We start from the raw sequence: 22,718 nt of genomic DNA on the forward strand, positions 1-22,718 counted from the left end.
AGTTTGAAGAACTTCATTCCAGCCTCAGCTGTTCTCCCTGACGAATTCAGCTTCTCATTCTCCCTGTCTGCATCTAGACTTTTAGCAATCAGCTGTGCCTACAATGTACTACAGCTCAGCCCTGCTGCCTTTTCTGTCAACTCTTCTGCTATGCATTGGAATGAACCTCATTTCAGGTGCTGTAATACTTTTAAATGTGTATGGTTTTATTTTTTATTTTTTTAAAGTAAGTTATTAGTTAGAAAGTACATTAAATGTTGCACTTGGTTTGCGAACACTTGCTACAAATTTAAAACGTTTCTTTTGTTGCTCATCTTTTAAGAGTATACAGTACGCGACTCGGGTCAAGAGCGGCTCTTCTACAAAGTAAAGCTTCTGTACTGTCATTTTAAATTGTATTATTTAATGTTAATATCTGTTAAACCTTATTGCAATGCGTGACACGGTTCCAGTAAACAGGTGTTTTGTGTCGCCTGCTAATTTAACAACTGTACGATTGTATACTGCTTGTAATGGAAAGGTGTATATAAAAAATAAATAATAATAAAAAAGGTTTTGTAACTTTTTTTCTGGCAATTGTTATTGCAGCCTGTTCATAGTTTCCATTCATTAGAACTTGGCCACCGAGTGTGAAACTTGAGGCTTGAAAGAATGAGAAATGCTTTAAGCTGCAAAATGTCATTATAAGAGGACGTTTTTAGTCAAATGTCCTGATGTTAAATGCCGTACTTTTACTGTTATCTGTATAATAACGTGTGATATACGTATGGTTTAACTGCAATCACATTTGATTCGAGTCTAGTAAATGTTGCAGCAAGGCCCATATACAATGTTTAATCTATACGTTTGGTTCCTGAAAGTAATATTACGTTTCTGTCATCTTCAAATAGCGTACTTTGGTGCCGAGAAAGATCTGGTTGTCCCATCTCAGGTGCTTGAGGACGAGATTCACCTGTTGTGGGAGGGAGACTCGCGGAAGCGAAGACGCCGTGATCAGCCCCCTGTGCTCGAAGCTGACGCTCGCAGGTCTCAATCCCAGGGAGACCATGGTGAAAACCTGTTCATCAGATTGCCTGCGTTTGGGAGAGAGTTGTATTTGCATCTCGAGAGAGACGTCAGATTCCTGTCGGAGGACTTCATTATCGAGGAGAGGGGAGATAATGGCACCGAGAGGCTGACCCATATTCCAGGCGGCCTGCAGTGCTTCTACACGGGACACGTTCTGAATTTCAACAGCTCATTTGCGTCTGTCAGCACTTGCAATGGCCTGGTAAATTTGCTGTTCTCTGTATCTATTTATTTGATACGTGGCAACCGTGAAATATGAAAACAGTTTAGTTTTAAAATGCTGAAAAACTGTTCCCTGGTATACATTATGAACATGTGGTGGGAGGGGATTGCTAACGTTAAGTGCTTGTATGCAAACTGCTTGCTTCTGCCCAGACATATTTTTTTGTATACGTAATGCACACTTATATATATAAAATATAATCTCAATTGATGCACAGGTGGATTGCTTCACAGCTGAGTCTCCTCTCATAGCTGGCACTCCCCTTGGCATGTGTAACTGGCAGGCCCAGCATAAGGAGCGGCCACACACGGCGAATGCAACTGGCTGCAGATTAAATGGACTAACCTTGTCTACTACGTTTCTTGTAACAGAGTTCTTTAAACTTGGCATTCTAGTTGAGTTGAGTTTGGGATAGCCTTGCACTGAACACCTTCAAGCTGTACCCACTGGTTCTTACTGGTTTTAGAACCATCATACATTTTTCCCATTTATTATTAGATATATAATTTCATTTTTCTTTTATAAATATCTTACAAAGAGGAAAGTAGTTGTTGAATGGCCAGTGCTTCTTTTGCAAGTTACCTACTGTACTGAGGAAGAATGAGCCGTGTGTTTCTTTAATCGCTAGCGATTGTATATTCAGAGCAGGAAAGAGGATAGAACGCCCCCTTTCTGACACAGCCCTACAGCAGAGGTTACATCGAAGAGGCGTCTGCCCAGCAGTCTGTGAACTTGTTGAAAGGGAGGAGCTTCAGCTATTGTGACACGTAGTGAACCAGCTCATTGGGCAGGACACTGGCGATCTGACAGCTACCCTCACTTGTGCTTGTGCCAATGGCTACACAGGGACGGCACAATACGGAAAAGTCCATTCATTCTACCTGTTGCCAGTACTCTGTAGAATTTTAAACTATCATGCCACTTGTCAGCATCCGATTCAATTACCGTAATTGTTATATCAGCCAGCTTGTACGTGTTGCTTGGATGACACACATTGATGACACTGTTACAAGGGGCATATAGCTAGAAGTCAATGAGAAATACAGTAGCTGACCTATTATTCTGACCACCTTTAAAGGTGTTTGATAAATTGGTGCGAGATATTCATGAACACACCTGAGACATCTTAAGTGCCCTTGGTTCTTTGCCCTCTCAAACTTAGCCCTTTGCATACAAAGCTCAGAGAGAGAGGGGAACAGAAGTAGTGTTCTGTCTTTCTTTTCACAAGCTTTCAAAAGGAATAGATATCTCCAGCTATGGCTTACTCTGTTGAAATGAACAATCTAAAATTTGTGTTTGATAAACTAAATATAATAGAGCTTTGTGCATGTGACTTATAAAAACATGGTTAGCTTTGGTGATCTGTCAGTAAACCAGATGTAGTTACATTTTATACACAACGTCAGCAGCAATCCTGATATGAAAGTGATACTAATTCCTATTAAATCATAACTTTTACATTGGCTCATGAAGCAGCCAGGAAACTAGTGTGCCTTGTAGTTCAGACTAGACCATTGTTCTCTTTGAATAGTAAAATTCTTTGAAGAAGGCTTTACCAATTCAATGTGTGTTGGTTCCTGCTCTCACTGAACCACAACAGAGATAAGAAGCCTAACGTTGACCTCTTTGTTCTGTTCTTCTGCTAATGAAAATGTAACTGTGTGAAAGTCAGAAGGGGAAAAAAGCACGCAGACCTCTGCAGCTCATACAGTGGCACTTTAAGACACTTAATTTTTGCAGTAAAATCTCTCGGCTGTTCTTGGCACGCGTTCAATTCAAACGGAAACCTCAAATCTCCGCCTGGTGGAGGCACTCCGGTCTCGCTTTGTCAATGTCAGCTGGCTCTTAGCTCAGACAGATTGGTTCAAATTGCAATTCAGAGATAGCTAATGGAATTATGCTTTTTCAAAGCTGTAGAATGTGATCTTTTACATGGGCAAAAATTGTAATTCAGGAATGATCCCTTCTGTGCCCCGAGAGCCTGGAACACCAACAGACAAGCCTGCAATGCTGTAGAGCTCTCCTTCCACAGACACAGAGGCACTTGATGTGAACTGTATGCAAAGCAGCAGCATTCAGTTAGAACAACAAAAATAACCGTGGAGAGGAAGTTATGGTGTAACTGCACTAAAACTGCATGTTCTCACTGTATTTGCTGTGCAGTCAATGTAATATCCTTGTATTAAACAGTGCAGGTTAGCACAGTTTGAACAGCAGTTATGTCTGCTGTGTTGCTGTTGGTTATTTGTCCCAACTAAATGTGCTTTCTCGGCAGTTTAGCTCTTGTGTACCAAAGCACCTGCCCGGGTGTTTTGAAGAACAGCTGCACTTTTATCGGTAGGTGTTTTGACATGGTGTAACATGCAGTAATGTCTAGTGGGGCACATTACAACATGGCAAAAAAAAGCTTCTTGTATCTGATAAACACGTTGGAGAATCAAATAAATAACCCTTTAAGAGATGTGTTCTTACTTGGCCATGATTGAACTGAAATGGATAAATGCACCCTCTCCCACATTATCTAATGTTACTTGGCGAGAAAATAGGTATATACCTTTGCCAAGCTTTATAATTGCTCCTTGCATAATGGAAACGCACCTAACAAAACATAGATCAAATGTGACGGCATCCACAGTGCAGGTATTATCCAGAACCTTGCCTTGAGACATACCTGTTTGGAGAAGTGAAAGATGCTTGGCTGTATTAGCACTCTCTGTGGTAGGCATGCTGAAAAAGCCTTGGCAGAAGACGTTTTGCTGACAATATATATTTTTCCTTCCCCTGGCCATTCTGTTTGTGCTGTTTGTTTAAGCTTTCTTTGCAAACGTAACGCAGTGAGCCCTGTACTGTGTACAGAGTGTGATCACAAACAGAACACTTTGCATCCTTCATTTTCAGTCTGCCTGACATACTCTACAGTATGCGATCATGAAGACTACTGGTCGATGTGTACAGTACCAGAGCAGCATACCCTAATTGCCCAGCATAGTACTGATCCTTTGTCAGCAGGGTGATAGATCTCAGACCTATGACATTTAAACAGAGCCATCACAACTCCCAGTAAGCAGCTGTTTTATACTATGCGATTGCCTTTTTTTACACTCTTAGCGAGTTTGAGAAGTGTTTTAGATTTGTCAGAGTGTGGAGAAAGAAAACGTCCTGTCTGTATCAGTTGGCTGAATGGCTGTTTATTGTTTTTCTTTGATAAGACATTTTTTGGCCATTCCATACATTGCGTTTCCGCTGGATAGTTACTTTTCTCTTTGCTGACCTGAACGATCCTGTAGCAGTCTGCTAATGCACAGTTACACTGTTTAGGTAGTAATCTGGCATATGCTTAACGTGCATTAACCGTAGTTTACTGTGCTATACCATGCCATACTGTACTTTACCATGCTGTCTTTACTATATGATTTTTCCATAACTTCTATAACGGTTAAGGCAGTGTTTAGTGACTAGGCTGCTTTAAAACTGTAATAGGAACCTCCTGCCTCCTATTTCACATTGATGCCCACTACATCCAACAGTAATCTCAGATAATACAGAGGACTGAGGATGCTGATTGTTTGCTTGTGTTTTTATAGCCATGTCTTTACAGACGACTGCATCAAAGAGCTTTGCTTTGTCCAAATAACAATGGCATCGTTGCCAGGAGCTATCGGGGCTTTTTAAAGCCTGTGTTGCTTTTTATCTATCAAAAGTAATGGCAGATTCTTTTGTTTTGCTTGCTACCTGCTTTGGCAGTTATATGAGTGGGAAGTGGTGGGGAGGGGAGGGAAGTCAGCATTGCCGTATGTAAAATTGATCGCTATTCGTAAAGCATTTTCAAAGAAGCTCTGTAAACACAAATGGTGAAAAGACTGACTGGTATGCCAAGCTTGCTAAAAACATCAATTATCATTCAGTGTTTGTGTTGTTTTTTTTTTTTTTTAAAAAAGCAGCAATACAGGTAGAAACACCATTGTTTAAATTCAGTCCCAATTATCAAGAGAGAAAACTTTAGTTTAAGCATTTCTTATTAATAAGCAAGCTGTAGGATTGTATTGACAATATTAGTCAGTATTTTTTTTTTAATTACAGACTGGTTTTATCCAAATTGAAGATGAGAGGATGCTTATTGAACCAGTAAACAACACTCTGGGGGAATTCAATGGGATGGAGCACAATGTTTTCAGACAGAAGAGATCCCCACGATCGAACCAGCAGAATTCCAAAGCACACCAGCAGTCCTGCAAAACAGTAACAGGTAAGGGCCAGGAGCATCTCATTACCATCGGATACAGAGCATGCAAGGGAATAAGGGGGGAGGGATCATCAGGCCAGCCAGGGGGATTGTTGATGGGCCTACCCTGAATATACATGACAACTGAAGGAAGATGAACAGACATTAATGCTCACCTACTAATTTATTCTCTGTACCCACTCCTTCTTGGTTGGTCATTTTTAATGAAGTGTTTTTTTTTATTTTATTTTACATTTTAAAGCAGTTAAAGCTGGTTTCATCAAAATGTTCTAGTCCCCTGAAACATTTTTTTATTATTTTTTTTTTTAAAGAAAAAAAATTGAGACAAAGGCAGGTTTTGAAGGTGAAGAGGTGCCTGATTTAGTGCTGTGTAGCGAACTTAAAACAACAATCGATCCCTCCACCACACTGTAGATTAGCAATTTCCATGCATGATCTCAGTCGCTTATTGCTACTGTTCTCATTCATAACACCCCCCTCTGGATTGTCTAACAATTGCAGAGCACCACAGTCAATAAATCATCAGTGTTTCAGGGCAGCATTTATAAGTATTGCTAATCCTTTGATGTTTTAAGTGTGCAAGTCTGCTAAAAGGGTCTTGGAGGAGACGCAGCTGTTCCTCAGTTTTTATGTGCAGCTCCTGTTGGAATCTGCTGCAGCTCGGCTCTAACATGCATTATCAGACAAAAGTACCTCTCCACTTGTGTTTTACATGAAAATGTTTTACGTATTTTCTAGGCCTGTGGCAATCTTAGCCAAGTTTCCAGAATTCTGAAGCGAGAGATTTGTATTTTAAGGCAGACCTCCCATCTCTTTATAGTGGGTCAGCTTAGTCAGGCTCAGTTGCAGCAGGGGAAAGTTGCACAGGTGCCTGATGGAAGCTCTAGTTTGATCAAACAAAATTTCTTTTAGGTGCGATTTATAAGTTTACATTTTTACTTTCAAATTCTATAAGTGCAATTTAAAAGTGTTGGCATGGAGTGATAGAGGTGTGCAACATACTTAAAGATCCTGACTTAAGTCACATCTGTTCACAAGCATACAGAGAAATAACTGCTTTCCAGTAACCATGGGGATTACTGCTGTGTCAGTATTTTATGACATCAGTGATAACTGTTATGTTTTACAGGTCATGCATCTGCAGGGCATCAATTTATTACTGAAAATGAATGAAAACTACAGTAATTGTGGATCTAGATGTTTCAGTTGCAGCTGGTCTTATAAATCACTTTTGAAGACGGAAAGCCAAAAAAAACATGTAATTTAACTTTGGGAATACTAGTCTTTTTATATATATATATATATATATATATATATATATATATATATATATATATATATATATATATATATATATATATATATATATATATATATATATATATATATTTACTGTACTTCCAGCTGTAAGACTGGGACCTCATTTGATTCACAGATCAGATGAATCGGAATAAAAATAGATCAGTCCAGAAAAGAGCACAACTTATATAAATGAACTGACTCCATGTCGTCTGGGAATAAAGCCTGAACCTGCATACCAATTGAAACTTCTTTTTAATTTTTTTTTTTGTAAAACGGGTGGCTCAAGACATTTAAGCTCCCTTTATGGCAGTCTTGTAGACTGTCATAGTTACATAGTTACATTTGTTTCAGTTCAGCCCAGCTGTACTGGTCTAAATCCTTAAATTCTGGACAACAGAAAAGCACCAGGTGTTAGAGCTATTGCCCACTTACCAGCACCTGGAGCAGGGATGGCAATACTAGGTGCCAGATATGGAAATTCTTTCCCCTGGACTCATGTCTGCTTGTGACTGAAGTTGGGCCCGTCAGACCCCCCCTTTCCTCTGTGACCATTAAAAGGCTTCAATAAGAGGAGAGCGTTTTAGTTTATCCCTTAACTGTGCCATCCCTCGAGGCTTAAGATACTGACTGAAACAGATTTTTTATCCATTAAGCTTCATGTCCTGAATACTTCACAGGGTTTGCTATTTTATCCCAGCCGACTCGAAACGCACTTTGTACAGCTGCAGATTCTGGATGTATACAATTGCATCATGTTACATGAAAGAACAATGCCTTTGAAGGATGCAAGAGTGTGGGCACATTCCTAGTTTCTCACCACAAAAAAAAAGTGTATTTGGAGAAAATTATTAGAATTTCCTTGAACTGAATAAGGCTGGGCTGTTATCAATTTACGCAGTTAAGAGACTAATTTAAAAAACAGACTGTTTCCGTCTGCCTAATAGTCATGGTGGACCTAGACTAGACTCAAATTCCAGTATCCGTTATGTTTGGGATTATCCAAAGCGCACTGTAGGAGAGATGGATGCTGGCATCCATACATCTTGACAGAATTAATACAGAAAAAGAAGGAAAACTAAAGAAATAGGAGGCCATTTACAATTGTGTTACATTTTCAGGTCACCTTGGGATCAATTTGGTTAACTTATTGGGGGGAGGTGTGGGGGGTGGGGGGTTTCTGAGAATACAGAATGTATACAGAAAACCGAGCACAGGAATAGAGAAAATATTTTGATAAAATGTACACGTTCTATTTACACATCAGTGATGAATCAGTATCAAAATTGGTTCAGCATTTATTGGGTTTATATATCCCTAAACCACTTTTTTTCAGCTAAAAGTTGGACCCTGAGGGCTTTTGCATTCTGGTGAAATGTTGTTCCAGACTGCCTAGAATACTTGGTGCATGGCAGATGTGTCTATGATCTGGTATCAAAAATCTGGCAAGCAGCCCTGTGGAAAAGTTATAGGGTGCAAAGAGTTAGAATCACAGAGGAAAGGAAGTGGGAGTGAACATTATTCAGTGGAAACAAATTGACATGTGGGCTCGCTCCCTGCCCCTGGACTCAGTAAATCAAAGAAGGAGCCCTCCTCATGAGGCCTGACTGCGACAGCTGGGAGAGGCCTGCCGGTGACCTGTGTTCATGTGGCAGGCGTGGTGAAGAGCCTTGTTTTCTTAAGCTCCAGCATTCGATCGCTTTCCTCTGGAATTAAAAGATTTCAAAATATTGTTGAATTCATTTTCAGCCAGACGTCCTGATTAAAAAGCAGGCTTCGTTGTGGTTTCGTACAAAATCAGTGGGAATTCCAAAAATATTGCAACTTGTTTAACTACAACAGATCTGCTTCCAGTTCTTAACTGCTCATTCATTCGAGAGTGTCCTGCTATCCGGGCTCGTTCTTTTTACTACAGTAGCATTTTGCAGGATATGTAACCCTTTTCTTAAAGTATGTCAAATGCAGGAAGTGGAGACCTCAATCCAAATTAGGGTGGGGCATTCTGTGCTGTCAACAGGCTCTTAGGTTTTAAATATAATACAGATTAGTTGTTTAGCTGAAGGTATAGACACAATATGCTCTGTGGAGCATAGGTGCTTGATTCTAAAAAAAGCCATGGGCCACTGGACAGGGGAAGTAAAGTTTCTTACTGAACATGCAATGGTATCGGCTTCATTACCCAGGTCACTTTTCAGCAAATTCCACATGATCGTTAAAGCATGTAAAATACAAGCGGACCTCAGTTATGGGTCTCGTGAGAAGGGTAGCACCAGTAACACAGTGCTGGTATGTGGGAAGATGGAGCAGGTCTAAATGATCTCTTAACTGTATTTAACTTCATCCCTGAGCTCTACTCTGTCACCAGGGTGCTTACTTACTTACTCGGGATCATGTTGGTTAGTTCTGTAGTAGGGAAGTAGGAACAATTTCACCTTGTTTAGCTTTTGGCAAAATGTAGCTTTCCATTTTTGTCCAATATGGCCAAGGGTTTATGAAAGTCAGGGAGGAAGGTAGCTTGCAGTTATTAATAGCCATTGATTCTTTGATGTATAGAAAATGGGAAATGCTACCACAGCAATGACTATCAATTACTGATTAACCTGCACTTGACCAGATCACTATCGCTGGCATTGTCTGGGAAGCTAATAAAAAGCTAATATAATAGTAATCCTGTCTGTTAAGGACAGCTTAATATCGCTTGTGTTGTTTTGCCTTTTGCCTTTGCCTTTAATGGCGAAGGCAGATCGTGGTGTCTTTGAGTTCTTGTGGGGTTTTTTTGTTTTTTTTTTCTTCTATGTTATTCTTTTATAATAAAGAGCAACGCTGCTTTGATCTTTTGGAGTGCCCTTTACTAAACAGTCTTATTCTGTTTGGTTTCAAGTCAGTTGTCTATGAGCCCGTTTTCAAAGTAGTTGATTGGTGGATATGGATGCAGTGTTTCCCAGGCAGGAAAACCTACAGATCTAATCAAAGTCTAGACTGTGCAGTGGGGTCACGAGGTCCACATCGTGCAGCCCTGCCATTCTGGCTCCTGTAGTTGTGGAGGTCATTTCGTTCCAGCAAATGTTAATGATCTGGAATAGTCTTCGTACCCAAGTGAAAGTATCTGTACACTCACCTCGCACCAGGGTGAAATTGCCTCTGAGTGGCAAGTATACAAGGACTACGTAATGGGAAGCAATTACTTGAAAATTGTACTAATTTTTAAATAATCACAAAACTGTGCAACCAGTTTTGCTAAAAAAAAAAAGTAATACAAAAAAACTGCTGAGATTTCAAATAATATTAATAAGTTTAAAGCTGTATGGATGCTGGCACAATCTCACAATGCGACGTGCTGTTTTGCTGCTTAATGCAATGTGAATTGGTGACAGCAGGGGAGGATTTCAAGGCCTTAGTTGAGGTGAATGCTATTGGCCCAACTGCACTGCAGGGATATAAACTCATTTGTATGTTAAGGTAATTTTAATACTTTTATGAAAAATAAACATATACATGCGCGTGCACGCACACACACACACACACACACACACAAACCATTATAGAGTAGAATTATTAGGCTGTTCTCCTTTTGTTTTAATATTTCATCCTGACCAGCAGTGCCTCAGGGGGTGTCGTGGACACTTCAAACATCTCTGCCTGTATGGACCGCTCAGAACTGCATTTCCCATCATCCTCCTGCTCGCATGTAAATCTGTCTCTTACATATGTGAGCAGGAGGATGATGGGGAAATGTTCCAAGAGGTTCATACAGGTATATGTGAAGCCATCTTGGTGGGGGGTTGCTTAAAGAAGCCACACAATTAACCAAAACTAAACTGCATGTATTGCAGGAAAGAAGCACAAGAAGTCCAAATCTGCAGAGGAGGGGAGGGGCAGAAGGAATGCCATCCGGTTACACAGCGAGTACACCGTGGAGACGCTGGTAGTGGCTGACTCGGACATGGTGCGGTACCATGGAGCAGAAGCTGCCCAGAGATTCATCCTCACTGTCATGAACATGGTGAGGGACGCTGTTAGCCCAGACCGCTAGAACAGGAGTGTATCTGCATAGCTACTATAAAAATGACCCGACCCGTTTTCATGCAATGAATAAATTGGATGTTCGATTTTATTTTTTATCATTTCTGTCTTTACACAGTGTGTAGAGTAAGGCATTAGTGTTGACCTTTCAAAAATATTAATTCAATAACCTTGACCTGTGTTTTTTTTTTTTTTTTTTTTTTTTTTAATAATGACAGGGGTTGACTTTACTGAATCAATCATGTTTCCCCTAACCTTGATCCAGCGTTGTATTTTAATGAATTGCTTAAGCATACTGAAGAAGCGTGCCTTGCTTAGATTCAGACATCATGGATAGTGTTAAATGCTGACTGCTTTGTCCAAAAGGATGTAAGTCATGGTAACTTGTGCTCAGCTGATTAGGAATCCAGTGTTTCTTTTGGCCAGCTGTGGGACCTTGAGGGTTGGCTAGCATGAGAAAACATACTGATTTTTCACACCCCTGTTCCTCATTACTGTGCATAAATGTGCAACTGATTAAAAGTATTTAGGGCTGTGGCTGTAAAAATGAATTTGGCTTCAGGAAAGCCTAAGGAGAGCTGAGGAGATGTTTGGGAGTAAGAATCTGGAAAGTTAGTTTTTGGCATCTAGCCCCCAATTTAATTCTGCACTGCTAGTTACAGGGAGCATGCAATTTCAATAAAATTAAATAAAATGCAGCAACACCAGAAATAATGAGATTTTTATTGACTACGTCTAGTTTTTTCATTTTCACTGATGGTTCGTTGTTTGAGCTCTGCTCTTACTTGTTTCAGTCTGTGTGCCATCTTAAAATAAACCAAAAACAATACAAGAAAACAAAAAAAGAAAACCAACTTTAAAAAAACAATAGCAGCAAGATTACAAAGCTGAAAGGCATACCCAGCTAACCTGAATGTACTGACAGCTGGCTGGTCGTTCTCCCTGGATATGATGTCCGAGGGACAGTACATACCCCTGAGGTAAGCAAGGTGTGCCTGACTGCATTGCTGGCTCCCTGGGTATAGGGGAGCTTCAACATGTTTAAACATCAGCAGCAAAACCAGTGGCAGTGCTGAATCTTGTTAAGCGCCTCAGAACTGAAATGCCTGTCCAATCTCACTTTTGTTTCAATAGGAAAACACAGTAGTAAGAAGACAGTTGAAGGAAACAGCGAGGAGTAAGGGGTCTATTATAAAACTGTTGTGTAAGGATTTGACAGTTTAGGTGTAACACAGATAATAAATACGTTTAACGTTTTTCTTGGATACAGAATGAAGTGCTATGTTTCACAAATCCTAGGTTTTCAACACAAAGTCCCCTCAGATTTGAACTGTAAATCCCATGAACAATGCAAGGTGTTTAAAGGGATTATGCTCTCCAACTGGTTTCTATTTTAAACTTCTTGGAATCTCGCTTATCATTTAGTACTTTCATCTATTATAGACTTCATATTTAACCAGATGCTTCTGTGGTTTCCAGCCGGGTTGTGCCAAACAACAAATCCAAAGGCTCTTTGGGGTTTTTGTAATGCTTTGATTTGAAGTACAATACATACAATGCAGCCTTTTTAAAGATCACTTGCTTCATTTCCTATCCTGGTAGTATGCATTTAAGAAAACCGTTGTGCCTTAAGGGTTGGCATTGACCTTAAAGCTATGTTTCTGTAACAGCCTTTTGGTTGGTTTCTTCAGGTGTACAATATGTTCCATCATCAGAGTCTGGGAGTCCGAGTTAACATCCGAGTGACCAAGCTGATCCTGCTTCGCAAGCGCCCTGTAAGTTCAGACCTACGCCTTCAGTTAGTTACAAGCCAAAGAGACTTTGTACCAGCGTCTGTTTTATGTACTACAAAAATACATTTACTAAGGATAGGTTTTAAGAGTGCAAACTTCCCACTTAGCTAATGTTCTGCTCCCCACTAACTGAGGTTGTAGTCTTATGGAGTGATGGGAATCTCTGGTCCCGGAGGACGATTCTATACCTAACAGGTTGAATGAAAGGTTTACATGTTTCAGGTTTGATTGGTTCAAATAAACAAACAGTTTGGAACATGGTGGGAACAAAAACCTGGTCTACAAGGGCCAGAGTTTTCTATACTTGGACTCTGGAGAGTCAGCATTGTTTTGTAACTGTAACTTTACTGATTTTGTTTATTAAACTGCATCATGTATTTGGAATAGCATTGCGCTTTTGGTACACAAGCCATTTCAAACACTTCAAAAGGTTTTGCTTGATTTGTTTCAAATGATAATTTCTCAGCCTTATGTTTTTCTGCTACCTCCAAGTGATTGTGATTGCATCTCAGTGGCTTAATAAATGAATAAAAGCCTTCCAATAAATACACACAAAATTAAAAAAACAACAAAAAAAAAACAGAACATAAACACTTCATGAGCAACTGACAAAGTTTTACAGGAAAAGGCTTGATTACTAATAACAAAATGGCTTGGGGAAACACTTTTCTTTTTCAATTTTGTTCCCCACATAACTGTGCCTTACAAAATTTCTAGTCTTGCATCTGAGGAACGTCCGAACATTGTGTCTGCTTACTCTCACTCAATGTGTTTGTCGATGTCTCCGGCACCTCACCCCTCTACACGTCCTTATGGTGATCCCCATCTAAATTGCAGAGTTCCATTTCCTTTTCTCCAGTACATAAAGCTCCTGTCCTTTCTATTCTCTATGGACCCAATTCCTTCCTGCCTCAATCTACAGCTCCTGGGGATTGCAAAGTGGTTTCTGCACAGCTGCCACAAAACACTTTGATCCTTTTCATTCAATGTTTTGTGGCATGACTGTAAGCTGTAGGGATTTTTGCCCTTACATTGTTTTTTAAATGGCATCTACATGGTGGAAGCTCATCGCTTGGGAAGATTAATATTTGTTTGCACTTTAAGGTGGCTTTTAGCTTTTAATTTTCCATAGTCAAGTAATTTATTCAGGCCTAAGCATTACATTTCTAAACAGCAAAAACTCCTCTGTAATAATCTGTGTTATATGCTTTTAGGTAGCTTGGTCAAAAATATCATAATTACAAAGAATAATAAGTTTTTTTCATTGCATAAAACAGTTTTGAGCATTTTTCTTAGACTGAAGCTTGAAATTAATTGTATGTTCCACAGGAGAAGCTGAAAATCAGGCACCATGGGGAGAGGTCCTTGGAGAGCTTTTGTCACTGGCAGTATGAGGAGTATGGGGGTGCCCGTTACCTAGGTAACAACCATGTACCTGATGGAAAGGACGACACCCCACCTGTGGACACTGCTGTGTTTGTTACCAGGTACTTCAGTGGCTTTCTCCCATTCTGTTTGAACTCTAGCTGAGGCGGCATTCGCTTGCAGTTTGTCTCAAATTCGTATCAGAAAAGGAACTTATCATCTTTCACTTGAAGGGTTTTTTTTGCAAGAGGTAATGCAGGTTTTTTTTTACTTAATACCATCAGACCTTAATTACCTTTCCATTTCTTTATCGACGGGAGGCTTTGTATTCAGTCATCTTCTCTCGCTCTGAGGGATTATTACTGGCACAAAATAATGTAGTTCTAATTTTGGATTAGGTATTATTACCTGATATAATTTTCTGTAAAAAAAGGCAACCTTTTGTTTCAATTAATTGCCATGCAACTTGTCAATGCTATCCATTTTACAAGGTTTCAAAGAAAAAAGATCCTGAATAACACTCGGACAAAGGAGCCTTTTGTTTAGTCATAGTTTATGTTAAATACGATCTCCGAGTACCTGTAAGGCCTCTCTATTACGAAGTTATATGGGTTTTGAACATCTGTCTTACACGTTTAATGCAGAGATCACTTTGAATGACAAGTGTGTATACTATAGGAGTTAATATTTGGCAAGGCACACTGTGCTTTCAATTCCAAAAGAGGCACTGGGAAAAAGTAAAAAAAAAAAAAAAAAAAAAAATACTCCAGGTCATTGCAAGGGCTCACACACATTGAAGATTAAACTTTTTTTTTTTATTACCCTGGTTTTTCTTCCCAATTTTGTATGCCCAATTAGGCCACAGGGGTCACTGATGTGCAGGGAACGGTGGATTTCCCTGCCGACCCCTAAGCCCTCCCTACCCGGGCGGCGCTCAGCCAATTATGCATTGCCCCCTAGGAACCCCCAGTCACGTCGACTGTGACATAGCCTGGATTCATACCTGCGATCTCCAGGTTATAGGGTGCTTCCTGCACTCCATGAAGATAAAACATTTTTTGATATTGTAATTCTCCTTAGAATTCACGGAAGGACAGTATAATTGGATGTGAAGCTCCTCAATTGAGTATGCATTACATGACAAGCCTTTAAAATGCATCACCCTCCCATAACTACCTATTATAGCGTCCCATAGTGCTCCATGTATTTAATCACCTGGTATTTATAATACTGAGAAGTAAAGTTTTTTGTTTTTTTTCCCTAAATCGAAATTCTTACAGTGTTTATATAGTTAATATAAGGCCCTTTGTGTAACAGGGTTATGAAAATCAAACCTCTAACCTGTTTTAATGATTTTATTAACCGCAGTATTTCAATCTGCTGTGGTTTAGACCATTTGTGTCTGTGAGGTGCTACAGGTTTATAACACAATGACATTAGGTACAGCAATAAATTTTTTTCATGCTCTGAAAATAATTCAAAACCACATTCACTCTCTATTACAAAGCCTATTTCTTTAACAGCCCCGAGTAGAGAACCTGTATCATTTTCCTATGATAATAGAGTTCTGTCGTCTTTTAAACAAACTGTCTTCACTGGCAGTAAATATAATTCACAACGTGTTGGCAGCAGTCAGTCTTGTCTGAGATGTAATTCTTTCAGACTGCTTGACTCTTGTCTCATGAGCCGTGTCATAGGTTTTCAGATTTTAGTGCTAACCAGAATGAATTCTCCACCCCAGGCCAGGAGATTATCAGCAGTGTTTTTAGAGTGAGGCATCCGGTTTCCATACCACCCAGCTGTGCGTCAAACTCACCTTTTATGTGAAGAGTATTTCATTCAAGAAATCCAAAACATACATCTAGGGCTTTTTTAGGATTTCAGCTCAACCCTACGCACACTAGATTTGTAACAATGCTGTTATCGGACACCTAAATTAGTCCATCATATGCAATGCTACAATTAGAGAACATTCAAATTACAAACTAGTATACTATAATCTTATACTGAGGGAACATGAAGCCACGTTGTGGCTTGGAACTTGGTTTCAGACCACTGCAGAACATACCAGGGGAGATTTGATACAGCAAAGTTGCCTCAAACTAGGTCTTGTCCTAGAACCAGGGTTCAAGCCACTGTTCCTGAAAAAGTGGCTTTGTGTTCCCTCGACTTTACACATCTGTTTTGCATATAATATTGTAGTTGGTTGGTGGAAGTGGTTTCTATTACACTTGTGAAGCAGGACTAGACTCTTCCTGTTAATCTCACCTGGCAGAGCTATTGCTGGATTCTCACGTATCAAATTGCCTTTGCAAATTACAGGGTTTCTGGCAGGATTGTCTTCCAAGAATTATCACAACAAGCGATCAGTACACATCCAGACTAAACTATCCTCTGTAATTTACTAGATTTTGATGTTTGGGTCTGACAAGTTCAAAAGAAGTTCTTGTGAGATCCCAAAATGACCTTTTGGGAATTGGGCCAGTCAACTGTTACTGATGGATAAACGGAGTGACTCTATATCCACAAGGAGAGACAAATCTCTGTAGCTGAAACACATCCCCATCACCTACTACACCTGCAAAACCATAATTAATGCTTCCTTTGCATCGAAACATTTTGTGGTCCCATTTAAACACTGATTTTAGAAGGGAATCTAAAGGAGTTCAGTCCTTTTGTGTCGATACCTTTTATTTTAGCTGTTAAAGAATGTCTCTACAAAGACATAAAATAGTTCTTAGCCATGGTAAACCAACCATACATACCTCTCTTAATTACTGATATTTGTGTAGACGGGACTGGTCCTGTACTCAAAAAAACTCTTCTATATTGTATAAGACATGACCACTGATGCTGTGCAGCAACATCTTATATTTTATTTACTTTCAGAACTTATCAATTTTTATTCAAACAAACAAGTGCAGAAACACCTAGTGTATCTTCGTTGGGTGTAGTTGTGCAACAATTGCGTTCAGTCCCAAGAAATCTGTGCAAACCCATTCCAGGTTGATGAGAACAAAAGTCCTTTGGCTGAATAAGTTCGTGCGGCTCTGGTGCTAGTTGTAACAAAGGTCACATTATGAAACTGGTACTATTTCTTGGCATGTTACACATTCCCTACGTGGTTTTAGTTTATGTCCAGATGTTGAGAAACAGCTGTTCATACCTTACCTACTTGGCTAGACTTTTTTAAATGAACCTTTCTGTCATATTGGAAATGTTTTGGTTCTCGAATTCCCAGGTATGCCCAAAATGGCAAAAAAGCAAATTAAAACAAAAAAATTAAATGAAAGTTGTTGGAACTTCCTAGCTCAATCTTACCTCTCATTAGCATAACAGCTTGCAGATCCCGTCTCATTTCTTTTAATGGTTTGGGTTTCCAGGCATTGGTGAAGTCTGTTAATCCTGCCACCGCATTATAGATTTATTTCCAGTGCAGCAGGACGAAAGTCCTATACGGTATGCATCAATGTAAGTGCAAAAGAGTCCTAATACACTGATGCACAGGAAGTTAATGTATAGTGTGGTGGCAGCATGAACTCCACCTGTGGTAAGATGAAAATAAAGCCTTGGCAATAAGGGGCATGCAAGAAATATGTTAATGGGAGGCCTGAAGAAATTGTTGTTTTATAAATATGTAATGTCCTGCCAAAGAAGTGAATGATGTTTGGAATAGCAATGCAGAGAATTACAGATCTATTACTGCTTTATGCGTCTTATAATTATACTTGCCTGTATGTAACACAAGTTTTCATGGTGTAGTGTTTTTCACACTGGATGAAATAAAAAAATAAAATCCTTTGAGTACAAAGAATATTGAACTCTCCTTTAGAGATGTGCTGGTGTTGTTTACACTAACGTCTCCTTTAAGGGTTCCTGGTTGACATTTTGTTACTGCTGTATTTGGGTATGTTTACAACACCAACAGCTCAGACTTTAATTGCTTCCACAGAGACTCTGGAGGTTATGAAAAATGTAAATTGACTCAATTTCTCTGTTTGTATATCATAATAAACAGATTAAGGCCCACTGGAAGACTCTGTTCCAGCTCGTGGGGTGGGGTGGGGAGATATTTTGTGTAAAATTAACAGGAAAGCAGAGGCAATTTCCACATTTTTCTGAGTTGAATCCCCTGGGACCGAACCCTGCCGCAGAAGGCTTGACTATTGGTTTGGCCCTCTAGTGTGATGGGAAAACCAGTGGTTAACAACTGCCAGTTTATTTAGCAGAGCACCTGCCAACTTTCTATTCTTTTTAGCATAAAATCTCTTCTGAAGCCCAACTGGGAGTAAATTGCAAGTGGGCAAGCCAGTAAAGTCCCAGGGAGAGCAAGTGAATGACGGCCTAACCTTTCTTTTGAATGAAAACTTTTTCATTTTGTGTCATGTGTGGTTTCTGTTAATATTACTGTACTATACTAATTAAGTATGGATACAGTACCACTTTTATCACTAGTTATTCAGAACAGTGTACTCCATTGAGAATCTGGACTAGGACTGGTTTTGGCTTTAAGGCTAACTTAGATTTACTGTGGGTAAGTAACAGATGTATCCTGATTATAATTTAAATAATAATAGTACAGGCTGATTTGTTCTTTAGATGCTTCATTCTTAGTTCTCTTTATCTAACCTGTGTGTGTATTTTGATTTTTAGGACAGATTTCTGTGTGCATAAAGATGAACCCTGTGATACAGTGGGTAAGTGCATATTTCAACATTGCTGTATGTTCATTTCAATGGAAGGTGTCACAGCTGATTTAATGTGACCAGTTAAACACAGCTTTGTTTTGTATAAATTGCAAGCAATTACATAAACCTAAACACATGATAAAGCATTCATATTCTGAGATAATGTGTATTACAAGTCTGCAGAGTGTGAGCTTCACTACTCAATAATGCAGTAGCGTAACCACACTACAGTATACAACACTGCATGTCATAAAATTTGTGTTGTACTTAACCACAGCTGATGTTTCCTTTAATATATAATCCATTGCAATTCAAATCAAACCTGAACAACCATAGCATCTGTGTGGCTCTTAGTTATAGGTATACGGATGGGAATAGAGGACTGTTTGACATTAGGGAAAGCTCAGCATGTTTTATAGATGTTTATGGACCCTGCTGTTCTGTGGCTAAAGATTTCGTTCTGCAGCACCTGGTTGTCCATGGGGGTCCTCGTCCAACTAACCAGGCCCGATCTTTTTTAACTTTCGAAATTGAGATAAGACTCCCAATAATTAAGTCTGTATTTGTTTCATGGATTTCACGATTTCTGTGTCATGGACCCATTGCCATGTAATATGTAGTTCCCCTTGAAAATTCCCTTTTCTGAAAGAATAAATATGCATATTTTTATCACTTAAAAATAAATACAGCATACGTGTGCCTTGTTGACACACTACCTGTTGGACTGCATTTAGGAACCTGGCAGTCGGTTTTAGTTTGCTTCTGCTAATTGAACACACTGCATAGAACTGCACAGTTTCTTTAAAATTCCTTCAACAAAAGACACTAGCTGCTTCAAAGATCAGAAATATTTCTGCTAAAGATTGCTCAGTCCAGTACAAGAAAGGAACATTTCACGTGTGTGTTGCTATTTTGGTCATTTATTTGTTTTTAATTTGTTTGATTTAATTCACTAATGGTAAAAGTGGAATGTCTTTAAAAGGTGAACATAAACAGCTGAATATTCTACAATTTTAGCATTTACTGTTTTTCAGGTAAGCATTTACATGTTTAGCTATTTGCTATATAATAACATTAGAGAAAATTATCAATTTTGAATATGACAACATTATTTTTTTTCTGTGCAGCGTGCACTGTGCAAAAAGGCTTTGCATTCATTTTCCCTGAAGACATGAAAACTAAAGCCAATGCTTCTAGTTTGAATGCAAGCCCAAACAATAGAGTAGATACTAACACAGACGGTCCCGTTCATTTCAGACTGCAGTCTGGTTTGCACTTAAAGGAGAAAGTATTATGTTACTAGGGATACAGTATAACTTCCAGCATTTGATTTCATTAAAACAAACAAAAAAAAAACAGCAACAAAACTGTAGACCAAAACAGTATTTTGAAAGCTGCACAAACATATTTGTATCAGCTAAAAACTTTAGAAAAGCAAAGAAGAAGACGTCTAGGAAGTTCAGATTTATATAACTGCTGTAAACTAACAATGTGTTGTGAGCTTGTAGTGCCTGCTGTCAGTACTGTAATATGACAGAACCTCAGAAAACAGTAGGATGCTGTTTCAGTGTTAAGAACATCTTAGCTAAAACAAATGCTGCATTCAGCTAATGCTGTGTGATCATGACATTTGTTGCTGAAAATGATGAACATGAGACTAATGAGGCAATCATTGAAACATCAACCCGGGCACAAGATTGCATTTTAATTATGTAAAATAATCTTCTAATAATCTGATTTCAGCGGTATTTCCCCAACCAAAAAATACAAGCAAGTATGACAACCTTGAACCTGAAGTCCTAATGTGGTGGCTAACCAAAAGAAATGTAAAGGGATGAACGTTATTTGTTTTAGCTGTGTTGTCAGGGTACAATAAGAGTCCAGCATGCTCTACAATAGACATTCAATAATATGTGAATGATTACCAAATACATGAAGTCAAGATTAAACTACGGTATAATTATGCTGTCAATGTTTCTATGGGATGTTTGGAACAATGACAAATGAACAAGCTTAAAGTGTTACGGGCTTATTAGTTCCAGACTGACGGATCGCTTCAGACCCTTTTAAATGCTTCACTGGAATTTAAAAAGGCTGTGATGAGGTGTTGCAAGATTTTACTTTCGCAGTTTCATTGCTCAGCATTATTACTGCCCATACTTTGGAGTATGCTTTGTTCCTATAGCTCTTTGTCTCTAGGATGCAGGCACTAATTGTTTTGCATGGCTTTTTTTCATATTTTGTCAAGATGTTTAAGCTGATGCCACATGCAAACATGAGTGAACAAACTTACTAACGTAGAATGAAATCATGATGGTTCAGAACAATGGGGGAGCGCTCAATGAACCTGTTGAGTTGAACCTCACCCAGTGTTTATATTGATACCTGTTGACTGGATTACCAGACCTAGCCACAATACAGTTTGCATTCTGTTCAATTAATATGAAGCTTTCTGTGCTGTATAGATCAAAGTACATGCTTGTTATTTAATTACAGCGGAGAGTGCTTATAGAGATCTGTTTTTGTTATCGTAGATAAAGGTCTGCAATTTTAAAAATAGCCGAGGAGTTCAGCAAATTTTTACCTCCTGAGATTTCTCTGACCGAAGGGTTAAGGGCAGTGCCAGAGTGACCTTTCACCTTGTCAGTCACAGGGTCAAGCATGAGACGGCAAGTTCTGGTCGACAAAGATTAGAATTAGACATTTTTATTGTACAGTTCTGGCTGTACAGTACAAATCATATATACACCCAAAACATGAAGGCATTTATAAGGAGCCTTAATTCAATATTAGCATGGTTGATCTCACCAATCCAAGAACTGTTACAGCTTTGAAGATTTTTTTGGGAATACCATTTATACAAAATCACAGTGTGGTCGGATAATTAGAGAAAGTTGACCCATGAAGGCACTGCTATTTATAACAGCACAGTACTTGATTCTGTATTTGAGTCTGAAGCAGACTGAACATTAGAAAAGGGAACATTCTTAAGACCTAGAGCACAGGTAGAAGTCTACTTCATCACAGGGTGACCTCCACAAGGTATCACAAACCCCATGGCCCTTGGCCTGTGGTGTAATAGCAATCTTTATGGGTGACTTGGCAGTGTGAGGGAGATTAATCTCAAAAGTGTGCTAAAGCTCAGGGTGTCTTAGTAAAATAACTGCAGTTCGTTACCGTGGTTTGAGTCCTGTTGCTGATCTTGGCTGGTAACACGAAGAGCGGTAGTAGTTTGCATCAGGTGCCCATGAGTCCAGATGGAGACTTCCCTTCTTGGTTCTTGCCTCCAGCTCTCTCCAGGGTTGCTTAGTTAAAGTGGTTGAAAGCAGGAACAGATCTTCATTCCTCTTGATCGGTAAGTCAGATGTAGCCGAGAGACGACATTCATATTGACAATTTCAAATTTGCTTTTGGTGTTACTTTTGTTTTCTTTAGACCAAGCATCGTAAAATAAATGTGGCTTTAAAATGGGCTCAGTAACACCACTGGGAAAGCCCTTGTCTGATGTAACTGGATTGTTTAATTAAGTTTACAGTATGCATGTAAATGCTAGAATAAGGTTTTTAGAAGACTGATACAATGGGATTCATTAAAGGACAGTTGCCGCATAAAGCTGTTTTCAGCCATGGTTAATATTTTTAATACTTTGGCTCTAAAGTCATCAGGCCCAGTAACCCAGTTATCAAACTGGAGCAGACACTCACATTACTGGAAATGTTCTGAATACATTCTGGAGGGTTTATCTTTCCAAATGGTTTGTTTAGCATAGTTTTTCCATTTAGGTTACGTAATATTGGAGTATTTCCATTTTAACGTGTGATTGATTTATTTTTTTGGATCCTAAGTATAGATGCGGAAAGTTATTTCTGAAAACCTAAAATACAAATTTAAGTTGCATGCAGGTTGATGGTCAGATTCTTTCTTTGTACTTCTTTTTTAAAGACTCCACTGTAAACAAAGCTCTAAATATTGTGTGGGGAGATCTAAATTAAAATCCTAAGTGACATTTCCCTTAA

The 22,718-nt window shown here is 39.1% G+C and overlaps 1 protein-coding gene across 2 annotated transcripts in view; it reads left to right on the forward strand.

Moving 5' to 3' along the window:
- The window catches only part of adamts17 (ADAM metallopeptidase with thrombospondin type 1 motif, 17), a 79,959-nt gene continuing 57,241 nt past the window's right edge, over positions 1 to 22,718 (forward strand). For both annotated transcript variants that reach the window (XM_041218747.1, XM_041218749.1), the window contains exons 1-7: positions 1 to 176; positions 891 to 1,270; positions 5,372 to 5,537; positions 10,667 to 10,836; positions 12,548 to 12,631; positions 13,979 to 14,136; positions 18,668 to 18,711. In XM_041218747.1, coding sequence (XP_041074681.1) covers positions 104 to 176; positions 891 to 1,270; positions 5,372 to 5,537; positions 10,667 to 10,836; positions 12,548 to 12,631; positions 13,979 to 14,136; positions 18,668 to 18,711 — 1,075 coding nt within the window. In that variant the 5' untranslated portion in view covers positions 1 to 103. The remainder of the gene's footprint in view (positions 177 to 890; positions 1,271 to 5,371; positions 5,538 to 10,666; positions 10,837 to 12,547; positions 12,632 to 13,978; positions 14,137 to 18,667; positions 18,712 to 22,718) is intronic.

The sequence above is a fragment of the Polyodon spathula genome, chromosome 19 (assembly GCF_017654505.1).
Source record: "Polyodon spathula isolate WHYD16114869_AA chromosome 19, ASM1765450v1, whole genome shotgun sequence".
Taxonomy (NCBI): Eukaryota; Metazoa; Chordata; class Actinopteri; order Acipenseriformes; family Polyodontidae; genus Polyodon; species Polyodon spathula.